Below are 22756 nucleotides of genomic sequence, written 5' to 3' on the forward strand. Positions count from 1 at the left end.
CATCACTCATTATTAGAGAAATGCAAATTAAACCCAGAATGGCCATCATCAAAAAGTCTACAAACAGTAGTTGCTGGAGATGGTGTGGAAAAATAGGAACCCTATCACACTGTTGGTGGGAATGGAAATTGGTGCAACCACTGTTGAAAACAGTATAGAGGGTCCTCAGAAAACTAAAAGTAGAATTACCATTTGATCCAGCAATCCCACTCCTGGGCATCTATCCAGAGAAAACCATGACTCAAAAATACACATGAATTCCAATGTTCATTGCAGCACTCTGTACAATAGCAAGACATGGAAACAACCTAAATGTCCATCAACAGAGTAATGGATCAAGAAGATGTGGTACATACACACAATGGAATATTACTCAGCCATTAAAAGGAAAGAAATAATGGCATTTGCAGCAACATGCATGGACCTAGAAATTATCATGCTAAGTGAAGTCAGTCAGACAGTGAGATACCAGCAACATATGCTATTATCACTTACATGTGGAATCTAAAAAAAGGACACAATAAACTTCTTTGCAGAACAGATAGTGACTCGCAGACTTTGGAAAACTTATGTTTTCCAAATGAGACAGGTTGGGGTGTGGGGAGAGGCACTGAGGGTTTGGGATGAAAATGCTATAAAATTGGGTTGTGTTTGATTGTTGTACAACTATACATATAATAAAATCCATTGAGTAAAAAAATAAAATCAAAAAATTAAAAAAATTGTATTAGGAAAACTAGATGACTATGTGTAAAAGAATGAAATTATATCATTTTTAAACATCACACACAAAAAATCCCACAAAATATATTAAAGATTTAAAAGTAAGGCTGAAAACCATAAAATCTAGAGGGAAGCATAGGAAGTACACTCTTTGACCTTGGTCTTAGAAATATTCTTTTGAATCTGTCTCTTCAGGAAAGGACAAGAGCAAAAACAAACAAATGAGATAACACCAAACTAAAAAGCTTTTGCACAGTGGAGGAAACCATTAGCTGTTAAAATACAAGGGCCACCGACTGAATAGGAGCAGATACTTATAAATGATGTCTTATAAGGGATAATATCCAAAATATATAAAGAACTTATATGTCAATATATTTAAAAAAGAACCCTGATTAAAAAATTTGCAGAGGACATGAATAGTCATTTTTCCAGGGAAGATATACAGATAGGTAACAGACACATGAAAAGTTGTTCAACATCACTTGTCATCAGGGAAATAGAAATTGAAACCATAATGAAATATCACCTCGCACCTGTAAAAATGGCTATTATCAAAAAGTTGAGGAGTTCCTGTCATGGTGCAGCAGAAATGAATCCGACTAAGAACCACGAGGTTGAGGGTTTGATCCCTGGCCTTGCTCAGTGGGTTAAGGATCCAGTGTTGCTGTAAGCTGAGGTGTAGGTTGCAGATGCGGCTTGGATTGGGCATTGCTGTGGCTGTGGTGTAGGCCGATTGGACCCCTGGCCTGGGAACCTCCATATGTTATGAGTGTGGCCCTAAAAAAGACAAAAGACAAAAAGCAAAAAACAAAACAAAACAAAACAAAACAAAAAAAAACAAACAAAAATCACAAAAAAAGCTGACAAAAAACAAGTCTTGGGAAGATTGTAAAGAGACCTCTATTATTGTTGGTGAGAATACAAATTTGTGCAGTTAATATGTATAATAAAACAGAAATGGAGAAAAATAAATTTAAATTCACATAGCCCCAGAAAAATAGAGAAGTCGATCTCAATTCCTAATTTTACAGCCCCCATTTTCGGTCCTCACTGAAGCCCTGCTATGCTTCTTGATTTGGATTCAAAGAGATGCTATTGTACCTTTTTGCTAAATTTCCATCAAGCATGCTGACTGAGCTGGTTTAGTTTGTGAAGTGCTATTCCTCACAGTCCAAGGCCTTGATGAAGGGCATTGTGGGGAAATCTCTTCTCATATTTCTCTTGCCTGTACCTCTCTTTTTCATGTTTATTGCTGCCTTCATATGTTCAGTAAACATTTCTATTCACTGGGCATTCAGTTGAATTCCCACTCTGAGGCTGGCACTGTTCTAAACCTAAGGTAGAATGTTGAACAAAAACACAACCCCTTACCTCCTGAATTGGGGATTTAGTGAGGAGAGTAATAGCCATTAGATCAATGTAATTATTTTGTAATAATGAGTGGAGATAAGGGCAACAAAGTAAAAGATTATGTTTCCATGAGCATTTATACAAAGAAAATTGGTGAGGCTAGGGATCAAGAAAGGCTTCTGTGAGGAAATGACATTTTAACTGATATCTGAACAGTAGGATGGATGTTGGTGGGGGTGGGTCTGGGGAGCTTGTATATATTTTAAGAGACATGAAGAGAAGCTCATACACAATTCCCTAAGTCATGGACAAAACTAAATTGTATGGGAAATAAAGTCAGGCAAATAGGTGGGAGCAAAAGACTAACCAGGAGATGAACAAGGTGTTATTAGAGATCTAGGGCTAGATAACACGTTTAAGGGCATTTAAGAATTTAGACTTTATCGAAGAATAATGGAATGTAATAGAAGGAACAATAAGCAATGAGTTAGCATCATAGAATTATTTTAGTATTTTGAAAGTACTATTCTGACTGCTGTTTGAGAGAAGATTGGTGGGAAGTTGGATTGCATGTGGTGAACAAGTTAGTTGACAATTCTAGTACTCCCAGTCAAGCAATCACATTAGTTTCAACTTGAGCCTTGTACTTTGGTAGTGGAAATAGAGAAATATTTAGAGCCAAATTTGAAGGATTTGGTGATGGTTTGTATATAAGAATGTAAGAAAGCTTCATGGCTAAGGAAGGAGGTAACTCTTCCTGAGATATTCTGAAGTTTACTAGCTTTAGAAGAAATGTGTAGTGAAGGGAAAGGTAGATAAACATTCAGGAGTTAATGAGTAGATATGTTGAATTTGAAATACTTTTACATTTTGAGTCAGCAGCTGATTAGACCTCTCTTAAAAGAACTCTGGGAGTTCCCTGGTGGCCTAGCATTTGAGGATTTGGCATTGTCACTGCTGTGGATTGTGTTTTGCATGCCTCAAGCATGGCCCCCTTAAAAAAAAGAGAAGTTTGATAGAGGTCGAGACTGGGAAGCATCAGTATGCAGATATTATTGAACCCATGGTCAGGGGTGAAATTAATAAGGGATAAAATTAAACTGAGAGGATAAGAAGATCTGGAAGGAAAACAGGAAGAATTCTCCAATTTCATGGCTGGATAGACAATGATGAGCCTGAAAAGCATAAGCATCCTGATCTCTCAGAGAGCAGTTGGGTCATGAAGTCAAAGCAAGGTGTTCTCAGAAACAGGCTTCACAAGGAAAAAGCATGCTTAAAATTATGCACCAAATTGTAAGATATTGACATTACTGTTGACCTTACTCAGAGCCATTTATGTAGTAATAAGGACAGATGCTAAGTTGGAAGGGATGACAGAGACCAAGAGGTACAAAAAGGAGGTGGTAAATGTCGCGCTTTCTTTCTTTTTTTTTAAGTTTGCTGGTGAAGTGAAAAGTGTTGTATTGTGATTAGAGGAAAATGGACCTCTCTCCCCTGCAGTTGACTATTTGCTTTGATGTCAACTTTCTAAATACTCTGAGTACATGACATAATAATACAGTTATTTGATTCAACTTGTTGAAGGTGGCCATTAGAATATTTTCAAAATACCTTTCTACAATACCAACTTTGCAAATAATGTACCCAAAAGGAAGTCTAACTTCATGGCTCCTCTCAACCCATCCCTGAAACTGAGCCTGTTCCTCGGTTTCATTCCACTTTCAAGTCTGGTCCTCCCTTATTGAATTCTCAGGGCTTTGCTCACGCCATTTCTCCTTAACTCAAGAGGGCACTCTGAAACAAAGTGATACCATTCTTGTAAATGCTTATATAATGTTATAATAAGCACTCAAGATAAATTTACTAACCTTAGTTGCCTAATTACACAGGCAAAAAACAAATGCTTAATAGTTTTTACACATCCTCTGGAAAGTGTTCTCAGATCTAAGGTGGTGTAGGTGTGGGGAATCAATAACATTGCTGAAGGTCTAATGTTCATGGGTAAGCTGGTTATCTGAAAAGTTTTTATCTTCCTTCTTTATCTGTGTATATAAGAGATATGTGTTACTGATCATTGATTATAAAGAAAAAGGACTCATTTAAATTATGTCAAGTAATACAAATGTGTCCAAGGATACACATGTGTGGGACCCCAGGAGAAATTATAAAACAGATAATCAGACAAGAAATATGAGTATGGGTCTGGATTACTAATTACTGGTGGTTTCAGTTGTTGAAGTTCCTGGGTCTTCTAAATGGCCCCAAATTACTCCCAGTTCCTTAGTTAGTATTTGTGTTTTTTTGTGTGTGTGCGCGCGCTTGTATGTCTGTTCCCCAAATCACTCTTCTTTTAGTTATTTTCTTACCAAAGTTTAGTGTGTTTGTTCTCTCATCCATGTCATAGCTCTTTGAACTTAATTGTAGTTTTTGCTTTCTCTTAATTTCTGACTGTATGTGATCCAGTTAGAGTCCTTCCAGTGTTTCTATTATGACCTTTTAACTTTTATTGCAAATGGATATCCCTATGCTTCTTTCCATACTTGATAATTCAGATGTAGAATGAGAGATTCTAACTGGTCCAGTTTATTGTTTTGAGACAAATCAGCATGTGGAATTTCTGGCATTCTATTGTTTAATTGCCTATAGGTCATATGGCAAAATCATTCTTCTTTAGCAGGACAGTTGGCAGTGGAAACTTCACCTAGAATAGGAAGCATACTTAGCAGATAGTGTAGTTAATATTTTTCAGGCACAAGGCTCAATAAATATTGGTTTATATGTTAGGTACTATAAACCAATGGCCCATATTAAATTCCTGGTTGTATATCAGAATCACTGAAAAAGATTTAGGAACACTAATTCTAAGGTCTCAATCTAGACATTTTAAATTCAGAATCTCTATAGATTCTGTTTTGTAGAGTATAATTAAAAAGCTTTCCAGGTCATTCTGATTCTTCCTTTCAGTCATGTTAGGTAATTTATTCTTGTAAGCAGTACTTGACACTTTATAAATCTTCACTCATTTTAGTTTATTTTCTTTTCAAAGAGTTTACCGTATTTGTTAGAGATTGACTCTTTTCCCTTATATATTGCCTAGTCACAAACATTTCATAGGCTATTCCTTTTTCTCAGTGGTCTTAATGAGGACATGCAAATTGATAAGCCTGTAGAGGCCAAACGTGTGACTGAAGGAATCCTAGAAGACAGGAATGGTGAGGGCTTCAGAAAACCAGAGAAGGTATTCTCCTAACAAGGCCAGTCACTATTTAGCATATTATAAATGTTCTCATGCAAATATGGGTGATTGGTGCTGCCAGAGCCCCAATTTTCTAAAAGAATTAAAAATATAGATTTCAATGAAAACTTCCACAGTTAATATATTATTAAACAAGTCACACATACCACAAACACACACATACACATAGAATTGGTTGAACTCTATCAGCATTTGAAAAGACATCATTGTACCATAGTTCTTAGAGAATTAATTTTGAAGGAAAATACATGATATTTGGGATACAAATGGTGAGACCATAAAGTCATAGTTTGTGAGAAGAAAGAGATAGGTATATCACTTTGCATTAGAAAAGAAGAATTTGAGGTGGATGACAGCAAGAGAAAATGGGAGCAGGAAGATGTCAACAATGTCATAATCAACTAAAGCTTACAAAGAAATATAGTCACTCGTGTTGGGGTGAGGTCAAAAGACTTCTAAGTGTACTTTATTTCATGGTTTTTTTGTTTTGTTTTGTTTGTTTGTTTGTTTTTGCTTTTTGTCATTTAATTTTCTCCTGATCATTTTCCCCAAAATTTAATAAAGACCCCACCACACACAAATGATCTCTGTAAATTGTTCAATGGAAAATTAAGCAAAAGGATCTGAGTCCCATATCTAGATAACAGCAATTAATGGAGAATGGAAATGAGCCATGGGGAATGACGTGTGTGGAAACAAGGGTGTATAATTTCAGCAAGCAATATCTATCCAAAGGTGATCATGGGAACCAAAGGTTGTGGGAGTCTGCAGAGCTTGGGGAAATTGCCATTGAACTCCTCAGAATTTGGCATAGAGACCTACTCACGTCACCTAAGTTACCCTAGGTGCTCTAAGGGCTGCAATAATACATTTCCCATGATATTGTTCTTGGCTCTCTAAACAGCTTAGAAAACTTATTCAAGACAAAGTTTTGTTATCCTTATCCTCTCCTCTTTAAAATCTGGTACCAACTCTCTCCTCCTCCCCCTTGGCAACCACAAGTCTGTTCTCCATGTCCATGATTTTTTTTTCCTGTGGAAAGGTTCATTTGTGTCATATATTAGATTCCAGATATAAGTGATATCATATGGTATTTTTCTTTCTCTTCCTGACTTACTGCCTGAGAGTCTGTAGTTCTATCCATGTTGCTGCAGATGGCTTGCTGTACAGTAGAAAATTGACAGAACACTGTAAATGACCTAAAATGGAAAAAATAAAAATCATTATAAAATAAAATAAAAAAATAAAATATAGTGTAACATTGACTCAAATTTGAAGGATACTCTATAGCCAATAAAAGCCTTCCCCTCTTACCATGAAATGTTCTAAAATGGTGGAAACAACAGAAAAAGACAGAAAAGGCCTGTTTTATTGTGACAACTCAAATCAGGTCTTTAATGGTATGATTGTAAGCTAATAATCACATACTGGGAAAAGCAATAAGAGAGATCATATTATGAGGTAGTAGATGGAAAAATGCAACAATTTTTATTTTCTTTATAATGGAAGATTTTTAATAGAGATTGAAGAAGGAAAAAGAATGTCTCTGATGCCCTAGTATTTATAATAGCAAGTGCTCTGAAATACAGAAATGGAATGTGAAAGACAGGAACAACAACCAGAGTTCATGTTCAAGTCCAAAGATATGAATATTTGCTATTAGCAGTCTGTCAATTGCAGGAACTTATTTAATTGTTGGTAGTCTTCTCTACAAAATGATAATATCTGTTCCTATCCTCTATGATGGCTATAAAGATAACATGAAATAATTTATTTTTGACAAATGTTAGTTAACCATTTAATAAATTATTAAGGACCAATTTTGATGACTAACTTAAAATGAATAGAAAGAAATGTTGTTGCAATTTGCTTAAGGATCATTCATCATGAAAGGAATTACTCCAACTCCTGATACCACCTCTGAGCATTAGAATTTCAGCCTCATTTCATTTATAAATACAGGCCAAAGATATGCATTCACTTATCACTCTTTCGAGTTCAGCAGTTAAGAATATACCTTATTCTCATGATATATTTGGAATCCCTGCATAACTAATTTTTATACAAATATATTTACACTATGTTGTTTATATAATGCAGTGGGAGCAATTCTCATCTGTTTAATTTTCTAGGAAAGTCTTTTATCTCTTTATCTTCTCTATGAGGCATCCCAGAAGAATAAAAAATTATGTCCCCAAGTCCCTATCCTTGGCAATGGTCTCATCAGAACAACACAACCACTTGCTAATGATCTGAATAATATTCTAGACTACTCATTACATGCTTCTGGGATATCATTATTTGAAAATATACACATGAGTGTAATATAAGTGTGCTGTTTGGAATTCAGACATACCCATTTCAAAGTCTGCCTCTCGTGTGGAAAATAGCCTAAAATTAGGTTGTCTACTGTTTTGGGTCCCTAAGTTTAGATATGCTAATAATTTAAACTATGGACTGTTCCTTGTCATGGAACTTGGTTTCAGAAATATTTTAAAGGGATTTCCACCTTTGTTACCAGTTTCAGAGGATGATGGGTAAATCTTCTTTTCCCAAGCAGACTCCCCCAGTGCTTTGGATTTTCCAGATATTATCCTTGAAGCTAAACTTAGAATGAAATCCATGAACAACATCAACTGCATATCTGGGGAATAGTTAACATCTTTCAAAAATCTATAGGATAAATTACCAATTAATAAAAGTAACTGTAAAGTAGTTATTTCTTATGACTAATACAAATTCTTCATGCAGTATCATGATCAGCATAATGTGGCATCTGACACAGTATCAGGTTACCTCAGTATTTTTCTCAATGAATAAAAAAGTAAAGACAATTTTTATGTACAAACCACAACAAGTCATATGGAATTGCCAATTTAGTAGAACAAAAATGATTGTTTCAGTAATCACATATGGTTCAACTTAATAAACTGAAACACCTCAAAATAATTTTATCTTCTCTTTGGCCTCCTAAGTACCTCAAGAGACATCTCAATTTCATCCTTTTATTTTTTTTTCTAGAAGACCTATCTAATTAAAATGACAAAGTACTTCATGAAGCTAGAATGACTTCTAAAAGTTAGACAGCATATCCATATTAAGTAATGAAAAATTCCATACATTTTCCAAATCTGACTTCCTCTTTATTGTAAAGCTTTGCTTTCTTATTAATAGAACAGATCCCATTGAATACCTTATATAATAGTTGAGAAGCAGTGAATTATAATTTCCTGCATTTATATTCTGCTTTCTCAGAGGAGTTCATATCACAGACATTGTCTTATTAATGTTCAAAATTCTCCTGAAAAGTAGGTAGAGATTACTGTTAAACAGAGATAGAACTGCAAAGAGGAAAGGTGCTCTCCAGCTGACTCTGCTTCTCCATTTCATCTTGACTTGAAAGAGACAGTACAAAGAAAATCTAATAGGCTGAAATTAAAGCGATAGGATAAGGAATTTTCTTAGATTTCTTTCCAATATTAATATAAGATCCATGAGTCAGGGATCATGTCTATATCCCTAGTTTTTAAGAAGCATTACTTATATATAGAAATGACAGGATATCCATCATCATAGTTCTATGTCATATGTATTCTCTTGTCATGCTTGAATTATTTTGCCACAGCTATAGGAAAATAGATATAGCTAAACAGTTGGAGAGCAATTTTTGAATGCTTTCTCTGTCAACCCCTCCAAGCTCTTCCCTCTAGAAAGCTTGTCTTGAGTCTCTAATCTAGATTATATATTCCCATTTCACACTGATTTTTGTGTACATCACTTATCTTAGGCACTTTAGTATAGAGAGGGATAGTTTCTCTTCCACCACAATATGTACCTTGTCTACCTTCTTCTTTACCTCGTTCCCAGTGCCATGACACTGCCTATACAGAGTAGGCTCTCAATGTATTTTTGTGGAATAAATAAGCAAACTCAGATGGTGAGTCTTTATTAAGTCTATCCTAATAAATATGACTATCATTGTAAAATCAGTGTGACCAAAATACTTGGTTTACTTGGCCTACTGCTGGAAATAGATGTTTGATGATGACTGTCTCCAGCTTGCAAGTGATGATCATGAGCTTTAAACCAAGTGATGGCCATGATTTTTAAACTGATAGCATAGGCAACCTAGTCTAAACTTCAGTGGTTCCTAATCTTGGTTGCACAGCTGCATAACTTGAGGATATTTTAGAGTACTGATACCCCAGTCTAATTCCAGAGCAACAGAATCAGAATCTCAGGGTGGTGGAAATAAGCACTGGTCTTTTCAGATGATCATGATGATTCAATATGTATGAGAGAATACTACTGCATAATGTTTAATCAGCAATAGCTGAGAATATATAACAGATGTAAAGAGCTAGTAACCAAATGCATTGCTAGAACCTACTAAACTCATATAACCAGCAACTGCATCATTATCAACTTTGAAATTCACTTGTTCAAACTCTCTCAAACATGTCTTGGGTACCTATTATGACATTCCTACATTAGATAATAGAGATGCAGACATTTTTAGGACCAAAGGTGCCTATAAATACTATATATTGCCTACCTGAGATAATGTTACATGGTTGTTGCCAGATTCAGCCAGACAAATGTCTGATTTGTGAGTGTGGAACCACTTTAGTTACCAATATTTTCATTGACTTGATTTTGAAAGCCCTTGTTTTCATGTTTTATCTTCTAATCCAGTTATTCTCATGTTTATTTTTTCTATTCATGTAAGCTTTTGCAATATTTCTGAGTTATCTGAGGTACATTTTAATGTTATATATTAGGCGTAGTCATAAAAGAAAATTATGTCTATTAAGATATATCAGTCTGCTCCTGACTTTTTCTCTTCTTCTAGCTATAATGTAGGTTACAAATGCATTACTCAGAACAATTGTTATTTTATAGAAGAAAAAGTGTCTTAACTTCTACACAAAAATTTTGTTTAGAGGCACACTTTGGAGATACTGTGGATTCAATTTTAGACCACCCCAATAAAGTGAATATTGCAGTAAACTGAGTCACAAAAATATTTAGTTTTCAAGTGCATATAATGTTTATACTATACCATAAACTAGTAAGTGTGCAACAGTATTATGTCTAAAAAATATATGCCTTATTAAAAAAACACTTTACTGCTAAAAAATGCCAACCATGATCTGAATCTTCAGAAAGTCATAATCTTTTTTGCTAGTGGGGTATCTTGCCTCAGCGTTGATGGCTACTAACTCTGATGAGGTTTTTGGTAGTTGTTGAAGGTTAGGGTGGCTGTGGCAATTTCTTTAAGACAACAATGAAGTTCGTTGCAGAGATCAACTTCTCCTTTTACAAATGATTTCTCTGTACCATGCAATGCTGTTTGACAGCATTTTACTGACAGTAGAATTTCTTTTAAAATTGGAGTCAATCCTCTCAAACCCTGCCTCTGTTTTATCAAATAAGTTTATATAATATTCTAAATCACTTGCTGTCATTTCAGCAATCTTCACAGTATCATCACCAGGAGTAGATTCCATCTTAAGAAATCACTTTCTTTCTCTATCCTTAAGAAGCAATTCCTCATTCATTAAAGTTTTGTCATGAGATTGCAGAAATTCACACCTGCAGGCTCCACTTCTAGTTCTCTTGATATTTCCACAACCTCTACAGTTATTTCCTTCACTGAAATCTTGAAACTCAAAGTTATGCATGAGGGCTAGAATCTTCCTAACCCTTGTTAATATTAATATTTTGAACTCTTTCCTTGAATCATGAATACTCTCCATAGTATCCAGCATAGTGAATCTTTTCCAGAGTGTTTTCAATTTACTTCACCAAAATTTATCAGAGGAAACACTACTTTTAGCAGCTGTTGCTTTACAGAATGTATTTCATTGTACATATTCAGCAGAACTCTTGGGTGACCAGGTGCATTGTTAATAAACAATAATATTTCAAAAGAAATCTTTTTTTTTCTGAGCATTAAGTCTCAACACTGGGCTTAAAATATTCAGTAAACCATGTTGTAAACACGTGCTTTCATCCAGACTTTGTTTTTCCCTTTATAGAGCACAGGCAGAGTAGATTTATCATAATTCTCATAGGCCCTAGGATTTTTGAAATGGTAAATAAGCATTGACTTCAATCTAAATTTGCCCGCTGCATTAGCCCTTAACAAGGGAGTCAGCCTCTTCTTTAAAGCCAGACATTGACTTCTCCTCTCTAGCTGTGAAAGTCCTAGATGACATCTTCCAAATAAGACTGTTTTGTCTAGGTGGAAAATTTGTGATTTAGTGTCATCACCTTCAATAGTTAGCTAGATCTTCTGGATAACTTGCTGCAGCTTCTATATCAGCAATTTCTGCTTCACCTTGCGCCATGATATTATGGAGATGCTTTCTTTCCTTAAGCCTAGTAAACCAACCTCTTCTAGCTTCAAACTTATGCAGCTTCCTTACTTGTTTTAGTCTTCTTAGAAATGAAGAGTTAGGGCCTTGATCCAGATTAGGGATCAAGATGTTGTGTTGAGTTGGATTGTATATCCAGACAATTAAAACTTTCTGCATATCAGCAATAAGGCTGTTTCTCTTTTTTATCACTCATATGTTCGTTGGAGTAACATTTTTAATTTCTTCAAGCGCTTTTTGTTTGTACTCACAACTTAGCTAATGAGTAAAGAGGCCTAGGTTTCAGCCTATCTTGGCTTTCAACATGCCTTCCTCACTAAGCTTAATCACTTCTAGTTCTTACTTTAAAGTGAGAGACGTGCAACTCTTCTTTTCATTGAAGATTTTGTGGCTGTTGTAGGGTAATTAACTGCACTATTTTCAAAATTATTGCGTCTCAGGGAATAGGCAAGTCCAAGAATAGGAAGAAGGAAAGAGATGGGGGAATCACTGGTCCAAGGAGCAGCTAGAACACATACAATATTTATCAAGTTCACTGTCTTACCTGGGTGCAGTTCATGGTGCACAAGAACAATTGCAAAAATAACATCAAAGATGGGATATCACCATAACAAACTTAATCATGAAAAAGTTTAAAATACTAAGAAAATTATCAAAATGTGATACAGAAACATGCAATGAACAAATGCTGTTGGAAAACTGGTGCTAACATACTTGCTCAAAAAGTTTCAACAAACTTTAGTTTGTATAAAACAAAACAAAACAAAATCCAAAAAAGCATTACCTGTGGTTCACAGTAAAGTGAAGCACAATAAAATGAGATATGGCTATAATGTAATACTTAAAACAGAAACCTTTGGAAACACTTTCAGTGTTTGCTGATTAACTAGAACCTTCTATTCTTTAATGCTAATTTCTGTTCAAACACAAGGAATCCAGAGATGAACCCACACACTCTGTTTATAACTCTTTGTTATTTTATAAATTGATCACAGTATGCATAGCAAAAAAATAGCAGAAACTTAAAAGATTTCTCTCCCTGTAAATTTAACCAAACTGTGTGTCAGTGAGAGGCATTATGCAACCATGAATCAACTTTAAGCTCTCAGGCCTACTTTGGTTTTCCTGAAAGTTTAAAGTTGCAGCTGATTTGCAAACATCGCTACCAATAGAAATATTTACCATCAGTGTGTGTGTGTGTGGGGGGGGGGGGCTTTCTAATATTACTTTGAAAAATAAGAGGCAGTTCCTCACCCTTTAATGTTATTTACTATGATTTCATTTAACTGGAGAAAGTCTCAAGCTTGTTTCTATTAGAACACTAGCCTGATTCCTTCATGCCATCTTTGGTTTCTTTCAGTCATGTTAATTCTCTGCATCGAATAGGATTAAAGGATGATTGTAATTAGACAAATTATAGGCAACATTTTTCCAGTTTTTAGGACTTTATGCAAATTTATGCCAAGTTCTAGAGAATTGTCTTGACCAATGAGTGTTTTCTAAATGTTTTAAGTTTTCAGAGTCCTTTTATTTCTACTCTATGTCAGTTAATGGTAAGAGTTCTAAGAAGTACAGAAATGATGGTTATGTGAGAACAACAAACTGGATGAAAAAATTTATTCAAATACATTTGCATTTAAAAATATTTTAAAAGAAGATAAAAAATGACAGTAATAAAGTGGGAATTCAGTTTACTACTGAGAAAAGAAACAGGACTTAGAAGCTGTATAGACAAGGAATTGAATCCAGTCTCCTCCAATTGCTATATGTGCTTTGAGCAAATTATTCCAACATTTCTTTCCAAGCCTCAGTTTACTCATCTGTAAAAAAGAATTAGTGACTCATGTTTAATGTCAACAACATCCATATGTCTTTTAAAATATGCAAAATTATTATAAGTTCTGTAGGGAGAGGGAACGTATAAGAAAAAGACCAAGAGGAGCTTTTGAGGTTGAGGAACTGAAAGAATGTCATTGTGGTTGGAACATAATGAGTGAAGGGGCAGAGTGGTTTTAGCTGAAACTGGTGAGGTACATTTGCTCAGATCATGAGCGGAGGAATCTATCATAGTTAAAAATTTAACCTCCTGAACAATGTCAATTTTGTCCAATTTTTCTGTTCTTTCCATTTCATTCTCTATCCACTGTTAGCAGCCTAATTCAAAGCCACTAAATCTCCCTTATTATTGCTTTTACTTAACCCCTTACTGAAACCAGAATAACCTTTTAAAGGAAAAATTCTGAGTGTGTCATGCTACTGCTTAAATCCTTAGACTAAATTCTCATCGACCAGGAAAATGTCCCCAGCACATGCTCACACACATTCTCTCCCCTCTGAGATCATATCATGGCTTGTCACTCTCCCACCTTGCTCTAGCCATACTGAATTTATCTTAGTTGTTCCAATTTGCCCACACTTATTTTCTCCTTTGCCTGCTTGTCATGTGTGATTTAACTGGACAATCAGAGAACTCACATATAGAATACTTTATTTTTTCCCCAGTAAGACTATAAACCCATGTGTATCCTAAGCTCCTAAAACACAACCTGGTCCATATGTATTAAGTTAATCTTTAAAAAAAAGAATAATTGCTCCACTGAGATTATCTACTGAAAAGTCCTGCACTAGTTGAAAAAATGAGTTTTTTCTTCAAATCATTTCCATCAGAAAGCTATAGTTTTTAATAACAAGTGATAATTTTCATTCTTCATACCTGTGATATTGTTGTGTCAAAAACAGTGGGACTTTTTCTCAGCTTTGAAAGAAATGAGAAACAGAAGGGTAATGAGTAGAGCATCCCTCACACAGCCCTGTGAGCACAGAACTAGTCATTTACCACTTGCAACACTTAGCCACTTCCACAACTCACTTTGACAAATCTTACCACAAAACCACATGCTTCTACAATTGCTTGACAGAAGTTCAACTTGAAAAGGTTTTCTTCAGTTTAGATTTTCTTAATGTTTCCAGCTAGTGATGGAAGTAAAGGCTGTCATAACCTATGTGAGCTAGGCACTCAATATCTTTAGGGACTCAAATAAAGGTCCAGGAAAGTCATAGAAGATGGGAATAAAAGAGTAACTATCAAGTTACAGAAAATAGAAGAAGAGCTGTTCCCTATGATGCAGAGCTTGCTATTATTGCAGAACAGGGATAACATTCTATGTGGTTTCTGTCCTGAGAGGAATGGCCTGGTAGGTGAGGCAGGACAATGATATTTGCTAAGTAGCAGAAATGCTCAAAATGTTAGGGGTGAGGTGGATGCTGTTTGGGGTAGCTAGTTTGGAGAAAGATTGGATTCTTGGTAGCTGCTAAACAGTGGAAAGAGGTGAGGTAGCACAGTCTTTGAAAGTCTTTGTGGGACTCTTTGAAAGACATATGGACCACTTAAGTAATGAAGTGTTTAAAGCAATGCTTCATTTTCGCAGGAACTAGGTTGCTGGAATATTAGTTGGAAATCAGACAAATGAAGTAATAATGTGTGACACCAGTCAGGTAGAGTAGTGTCAGGTGAAGGGCCAGCTCCATTGGCTGACAGGTACACTGGATCCCCACAAATATAGCTGATATTCTTAGTGCTGAAAAGTCAAGTCGACCATGATTGGTAATAGAGATGAAGCTGCAATCAGCTGCCATACTAGCTGAAGACTGTGGCACAGGACCTGATGGGGACCAAGGTTATTGCCTGAAAGGATTTTCAGTAGTTGTTAATGACAATCATGGAAGTAATTCTGGGATAAGGAAAGTTGTCTTTACCAATTCTTTTCATTTGATTTTGCTGCCTTGATGCATCATTCTGACATCCCAGGTTGACTTCTCCCAAGTCACTCTCCATTGTAGAATTTCACACTCCTCATGCCTCCTGCTCTCTATTGAAATATTTACACCCAGCAGATACCCCTCTGCCATATTTTTTAGGCAATGACATTGAAAAAAAAAAAATACAGTCCCTGGCAAGAAACAGAAACAAAAGCAGTATCACGATCTTAACAGCACAGCTTCTGGAACAAGACTGCCTAGTTGTGCATCCTTCGTAAGGGCAAAATCATGTTAACTTCTGTGGCCTAAACCTCCTTATCTGTAAAATGGGAACAATAACAGCAGCACTTACCTTGTAAGTGTATTTCAAGACTAAATGAGAGAATGTAGGCAGAATGCTGGGAATAGTGCTCAGGACAAAATAGTTTTCAAAGAATCTCAGTGATTATAGCTTTTTGACATTACTCAAAACATGGCATTGCAGTAGCTCTCTACTTATCCAGTGTGGGATGGAAGATTAGACCTAAAAGATGTAAACATATCTGGAACACCCAAACCCATGTAACTTTAAATTCCACGTCAAGGAATGAGTAGTTAAAATGTCTGAAACACTGATGCTCAACTACTTATAAATATGTGTCTTAAAGGAAGCACTTCTACTCTTTAGATAGAGCTAAGTCTCCAATAATGACTTGAAAACAACAGCATTTATTGCTAAAGGCTAGATGAATTTAACTTGTTGTGTTTCATCTTTGCTTTGACTTTATGGTACTTGAGAAAAATTGATATATTTTTTAAATCGTATAATTTATTTTTCTTAATTTGAGCAGCATTTTCTTCTCTCTTCTTGACACCTTAAATGAGGCTTTCTTTGTAGGTGTGACAAAAGCATATTACAATTAGTTAACTAAGACCTGATCAATAAAAAGTAAATTGTTTTCATAATTAGACAAATAAAGCAGAATAATCAATGAGTGGATCATAAAAGAATCCTAGCCTTTTGTTTCATTTGTACAAAGTTGTAAACCCGGTGAAATCTGAGATCATAAGTAAATCATATTTTAAACTATATCTTGCCTTATTTTTGCATTGATATGCAAAAGACTATCAGTTTTTTAATTATTTTTTCATTTTTAATTGAAGTATAGTGAATTTATAATATTCTATTAATTTCAAGTAAAAGGCATTTAATTCTAATTTTTGTAGGTTGTATTCCATTATAGGTTATTACAAGATATTGGGTATAATCCCCTGTGGTATATGGTATATCCTCATTGCTTATCTATTTTATATATAGTAATTTGTATTTGTTAATCCAATACCCTTAGTTTTTTGCCTTAGGTAACCATAAGTTTGTTTTCTCTGTGAGTCACTTTCTGTTTTGTATACAGATTTAATTGTATTACTTTTTGGATTCCACATATGAGTTAAACTTAGTGTTTTTCTTTCTGTGTTTGACTTATATTACTAAATATAATATTCTCTAGGTCCATTCACATTGCTGCAAATGGTAGTATTTCATTCTATTTTATGGCTAAGTAACATTCCATATATACCACATCTTCTTAAGCCAGTCCTCTATTCATGGGCACTTGGGTTGCTTCCATGTCTTGGCTATTACAAATAATGCTTGTGTGAACACTGGGCATGTATCATTGCCTGTATCTTTTCAAATTAGTGTGTTTTTTTCCTTGATAAATACCCAGGAATGGAATTGCCAGATCAAATGGTAGTTCTATTTCTAATTTTTTAAAAATCTTTTTAGGGCCACATCTGAGGCATATGGAAGTTCCCAGGCTAGGAGTCAAATCAGAGCTGCAATTGCTGACATAACACCACAGCCACAGCAATATAGGATCTGAGCCATGTCTGTGACCTACACCACAGCTCACGGCCATGCCAGATTCTTAACCCACTGAGTGATACCAGGGATTAAACCCATGTCCTGATACCAGTTGGGTTCATTACCACTGAGCCACAATGGAAACTCCTATTTCTAATTTTTTAAAGAAATTGTGTACTGCTTTCCACAGTGGCTGCACCAACCACATTCCTACCAGCTGTGTACAAGGTTCTTTTTACTCCACATCATCTCTAACATTTGCCATTTGTAGACGTTTTGATGATAGCCATTATGGTCTGTGTGAAGTGATAACATTGTGGTTTTGATTCACGTTTGTCTAATAATTAACGATGCTGAACATGTGTCTGTTGGCCATCTATATGTCTCTGAGGAAATGTCTATTTAGGTCTTCCATCCATTTTTAAATTGGGCTGTTTTTTTTCACATTGAGTTGTATAAGCTATTTGTAAATTTTAGATATTAACCCCTTGTTGGTTCTGTCACTTGCAAATATTATTTTGCAATTTGTCGGTCTTTTAATTCTGTTGATGGTTTCCTTTGCTGTGCAAAAGCTTTCAAGTTTTATTAGTACAATTTGTTTATATTTGTTTTTATTTATTTTGCTTCGAGAGACTGATCTAAGATAATATTGCTGTGATTTATGTCAAAGCATGTTTTGGCTATGTTTTCTTCTAGTAGGTTTATGTTGTCATGTCCTACATTTAGGTCTTTAAACTATTTTGAATTTACTTCTGTATATTGTGTGAGGGAATATTCTAATTTAATTATTTTACATGTAGCTGTCCATCTTTCCCAGCAGTACTTGTTGAAGAAATACCTTCTCTCCATTGTACGTTCTTACAAGCTTTGTTGGAGATTAATTGACCATAGATATGAGTTTCTTTCTGGGCTCCATATCATTGTTTCATTGTGTATATATATGCCAATATCATGCTGTTTTGATTACTTTAGCCTTGTATACTACAGTTTGAAGTCTAAGAGGTTTATACTACCTGCTTTGTGCTTTTTCCCAGGATTATTTTGGCAATCCAGGATATTTTGTTTCATATAAATTTTAGAATTATTCTAGTTCTGTGAAAAATGTCTTAGGTATTTTGATAGGGATTGCATTAAATCTGTAGATTGCTTTGGGCAGTATGACCATTTTAATAATATTGATTCTTCTAATGCAAGAGCATGGGATAGCTTTGCATTTCTTTGAATCATCTTTCCATTTCTTTGAATCATCTTCATCTCCATTTCTCTGGATCATCTTTCCATTTCTTTGAAGAATCTTTCTTTGAATCAATAATATTGATTCTTCCAATGCAAGAGCACAGGATAGCTTTCCATTTCTTTGGATCATCTTCATCTAAAGACAGTTCCTTTATCAATGTCTTATAGTTTTTAGCATATAGATCTTTTACCTCCTTGATTAAATTTATTCCTAGATATTTTACTGTTTTGATGCAGTTTTCAATGGCATTGTTTTTAATTTCTCTTCCTGATATTTTATTATTAGTGTAAATAAATGCAACAGATATCTGTATGTTAATCTTGTATCCTGAAAACTTGCTGAATTTATTTATTATTTCTAGTAGATTTTAGATCGAGACTTCAGGTTTCCCCAAATAAAGCATCATGTCATCTGCAAATAGTGTCAATTTTACCTCTTCCTTTTCAAGTTGGATACAGTTAATTTCTTTTTCTTGTCTGACTGCTGTGGCTAGGACTTCCAATACTCTGTTAAACAGAAGGAGCAAGCGTGTGTATCCTTGTCTTATTCCTAAATTTGGCTTCAGCTTCATTGTTGAGTAGTTTATTATATTGTCAGTGGGTTTTATTGTAAATGGCCTATGTTGAGATATGTTTCCTCTATGCACAATTTAAGAGTTGTTTTTGTTATGAATGGATATTGAATTTTGTCAAATGCTTTTTCTGAATCTATTGAGATGATCATGCGGTGTTTTGTTTTGTTTGTCTTCCTTTTGTTGATATGGTGTATCACATTTATTAATTTGCAGTTGTTGAACTATCTTTGTGACCATGGAATGAATTCATCTTTATTTTGGTGTGTAATCTTTTTTATGTATTGTTGGATTATGTTTGCTAACATCTTGCTGAGGATTTTTGCACCCATATTTATCAAAGATTTTGGTTTTGAATTTTTTGTAATATCTTTTTCTTGTTTTAGTATCAGGAATATGGTTGCCTTGTATAATGAATTCATGATTCTTCAGTGTTTTGGAAAAATTTCAAAAGATAGGCATAAGTTCTGATTTATATGATTGGCAGAATTCCCCAGTGAAGCTGTCTGGTTCTGAACTTTGTAAGAAGGGTTTTTTTTGTTGTTTGTTTAGGCTTATTTCTTTTAATTACCAATTCTATTTCATTTTTAGTGATTGGTGTATTCAAATTGTTTGTTTTTTCTCAACTCAGTTTTTGCTGGCTGTACGTTTCTAGAAATTTGTCCATTTTTTTCTGGGTTGTCCAATTTGATAGCAAAAGCTGTTCAGTCTGTTCTCTTTGACTTTTTTTGGTATCACTGTAATATTTGTTGTAATTCTCTTCTTTCATTTCTTATTTTGTTTATTTGGGTTCTCTCTCTTCTTGATAAGTTTGGCTAAAATTTTGTCAATTTTGATAATATTTTCATAAAAAATATCTCTGGGTTTCATCTTTTCTATTTTTTTAATCTCTGTTTTATTTATCTTTTATCTTTATTATTTCCTTCCTCCTGCTGACCTGAGGCTTTGTTTATTGTTTTTCTTGTTCTCTGAATAGTAGGTTTACGTTGTTTATTCGAGATTTTTATTGTTTCCTGAGGAAGGCCTATATTACTATGATGTTCCACTTAGAACTACTTTTGCTGCATCCCATAGGTTTCATAAAGTGGTGTTTTCAATATTATTTGTCTGAAGGTATTTTCTGCTATCTTCTTTGATATCATCATTAACCCATTGATATTTTAGCAGTTTATTATTTAGCCTCCATGCATTTGTTGTTTTCCTATTTTTCTTTCTGTAGTTGATTTTTAATTTTATACTGTTGTAGTCAGAAGAGATACTTGCTATAATTTTTACTCTCATATTTAATTTTTATTTTTTACAGAATAGTTGATTTACAGTGTTGTGTTTCAAGTATACAGCAATGATTCATATATATTCATATATATGTAGATCTATTCTTTCTCAGATTATTTTCCATTATAGGTTATTAAATGCTATTGAATATAGTTCCCTGTGCTATACATTATGTCCTTGTTCATTTATTTATAGTATTGTGTATGCGTTAATCCAAAACTCATAATTTATTTTTCCCCACATTCTTCCCATTTGGTAACCATAAGATTGTTTATATCTGTGAGTCTGTTTCTATTTTTTTGTGTGTGTCTTTTTAGGGCTGCATCCACAGAACATAGATGTTCCCAAGCTAGGGGTCGAATTGGAGCTATAGCCACTGGCCTACACCGTAGCCACAGCAATGCTATATTGAAGTGGCATCTGTGACCTACACCACAGCTCATGGCAATGCTGGATCCTTAACCCAATGAGCAAGGCCAGGGATGGAACCTGTGTCCTCATGGTTACTAGTCAGATTCATTTCTGCTGAGCCATGATGGGAACTCCCTGTTTCTATTTTGTAAATAAGTTAATTTTTATCTTTTAATTTTATTTATCTATTTTTGTCATCTGACTTACTTCACTTAGTGTGATAATCTCTAGGTCCATCCATGTTGCTGCAAATGACATTAATTTATTTTTTACAGCTGAGTAACATTTCAGTGTATGTGTATGTATACATATGTATATATAGATGTATATACACATACATAACACATCTTTATCATTCATCTGTTGATGGACACTTAATTGCTTCAATTTGTATTCTTTTAAATTTGGTAAGGCTTTTTTTATGACTTAGTATGTAGCCTATCATGGGCAATATTTCATATACACTTGAAAAGAATGTATATTCTGCTCTTTTTGTATGTATTGTCCTATAGGTATCAATTGTTTAGCTGGTCTGTTGTATCATTTAGGACCTGTATTGCCTTATTTCTTTTCTGTGTGGATGATCTGTCCATTGATGTCAGTGGAGTATTACCGTCTCCTACTATTAAGTTATTGTCAATTTATCCTTTTTTATTTATTAATACTTGCTTTTATTAACATATTTGTTATTTCCTGAATTGGGCATGTATATGTTTACCAGTGTTATACCCTCTTCTTGTATTGATCCCTTTATCAATATACAATACCCTTCCTTTTCCAACCCCTCACTTTCAGTCTGTGTGTGGCTTTTGCCCTGAAGGGTGTGTCCTGAAGGCAGCATGTTTCATGTTCTTGCTTTGATATTTTGGTTTGTTTTTAAAATCCAATCAGCTAATCTATGTCTTTGGATCAAAGCTTTTAGTGCATTAGACATTAAAATAACTATTGATAGGTATGTATTTATTGTAATTTTATGCCTTTTTTCCAATTATTTTTTGTAGTTTTTTTGATCATTCTCCTTTTTGTTTTTCCTGTTGTAGTTTATTTTCTTTTTTGTATTAAGTTCCTTTCTTTTTGTTTTTTGTGAATCTATCATAGGCTTTTGATTTATGATTACCTTGGGATTCATGTATGTTTTATCATAACTATAGCTACTTTGCTTTGAACCGATAATAATTTAAAATTAAATACTTTCTAAAAGATCTATATTTTTTACATCTCTCCCCCATATTTTGTGGTTTTGATGGTCTATTTTACATTTTTATGTTTATCCTTTACTATTGATTGTAGTTATAGTTGCTTCTACAATTCTTTTTTGTTTTGGTTTGTTTCTTAATCTATATACTGACTTAAGTGATCTTCAATATTACTGTATATTTGCCTTGTTGGAAATTTCCCTTTCCTATAATTTCTTGCTTCTTTTCCATTTAGAGAAGACTCTTCAATATTTCTCTTAAGAAAGACAAATACAATATGATATCACTGATATCTAGAATCTAATATATGGCACAAATGAACCTTTCCACAGAAAAGAAAATCATGGACTAGGAGGACAAACTTGTGGTTGCCAAGGGGGAGGAGGGAGAGAGTGAGGTGGATAGGGAATTTGGGGTTAATAGAAGCAAACTATGCATTTGGAATGGATAACAATGAGATCCTGCTGTACAGCACTGGGAACTATATCTAGTCACTTATGATGTAGCATGATAATGTGAGAAAAAAGAATGTATACATGTATGTGTAACTGGGTCACCATGCTGTACAGTAGAAAATTGACAGAACACTGTAAACCAGCTATAAGGGAAACAATAAAAATCATTATAGTAAAAAAATTTCTCTTAGGATAGGTTTAGTATCACTAATTCTTTCAGTTTTCTTTTTGTCTGAGAAATTATTTCTTCTGTTCTAAATGATAATATTGCTGTGTAGAATATCCTAAGTTACAAGT

The 22756-nt window shown here is 34.4% G+C and overlaps 1 protein-coding gene and 1 long non-coding RNA gene across 2 annotated transcripts in view; one reads left to right on the top strand and one right to left on the bottom strand.

Moving 5' to 3' along the window:
• LOC106506175 (uncharacterized) overlaps positions 1-22756 on the top strand; it is a 239391-nt gene that overhangs the window by 130497 nt on the left and 86138 nt on the right. The gene's annotated exons all lie outside the window — the stretch shown is intronic.
• Positions 5794-22756, bottom strand: part of LOC110257201 (uncharacterized) — a 758677-nt gene continuing 741714 nt past the window's right edge. The window contains exon 15 of the mRNA XM_084998886.1: positions 5794-6531. Within this exon, the coding sequence (XP_084855012.1) occupies positions 6393-6531 (139 nt within the window). The 3' untranslated portion in view covers positions 5794-6392. The remainder of the gene's footprint in view (positions 6532-22756) is intronic.

The sequence above is a fragment of the Sus scrofa genome, chromosome 15, assembly GCF_054392235.1.
Source record: "Sus scrofa isolate SSC_HxYL_T2T_F1_AM1 chromosome 15, Sscrofa_HxYL_maternal_Yorkshire_Landrace_v2.0, whole genome shotgun sequence".
Taxonomy (NCBI): Eukaryota; Metazoa; Chordata; class Mammalia; order Artiodactyla; family Suidae; genus Sus; species Sus scrofa.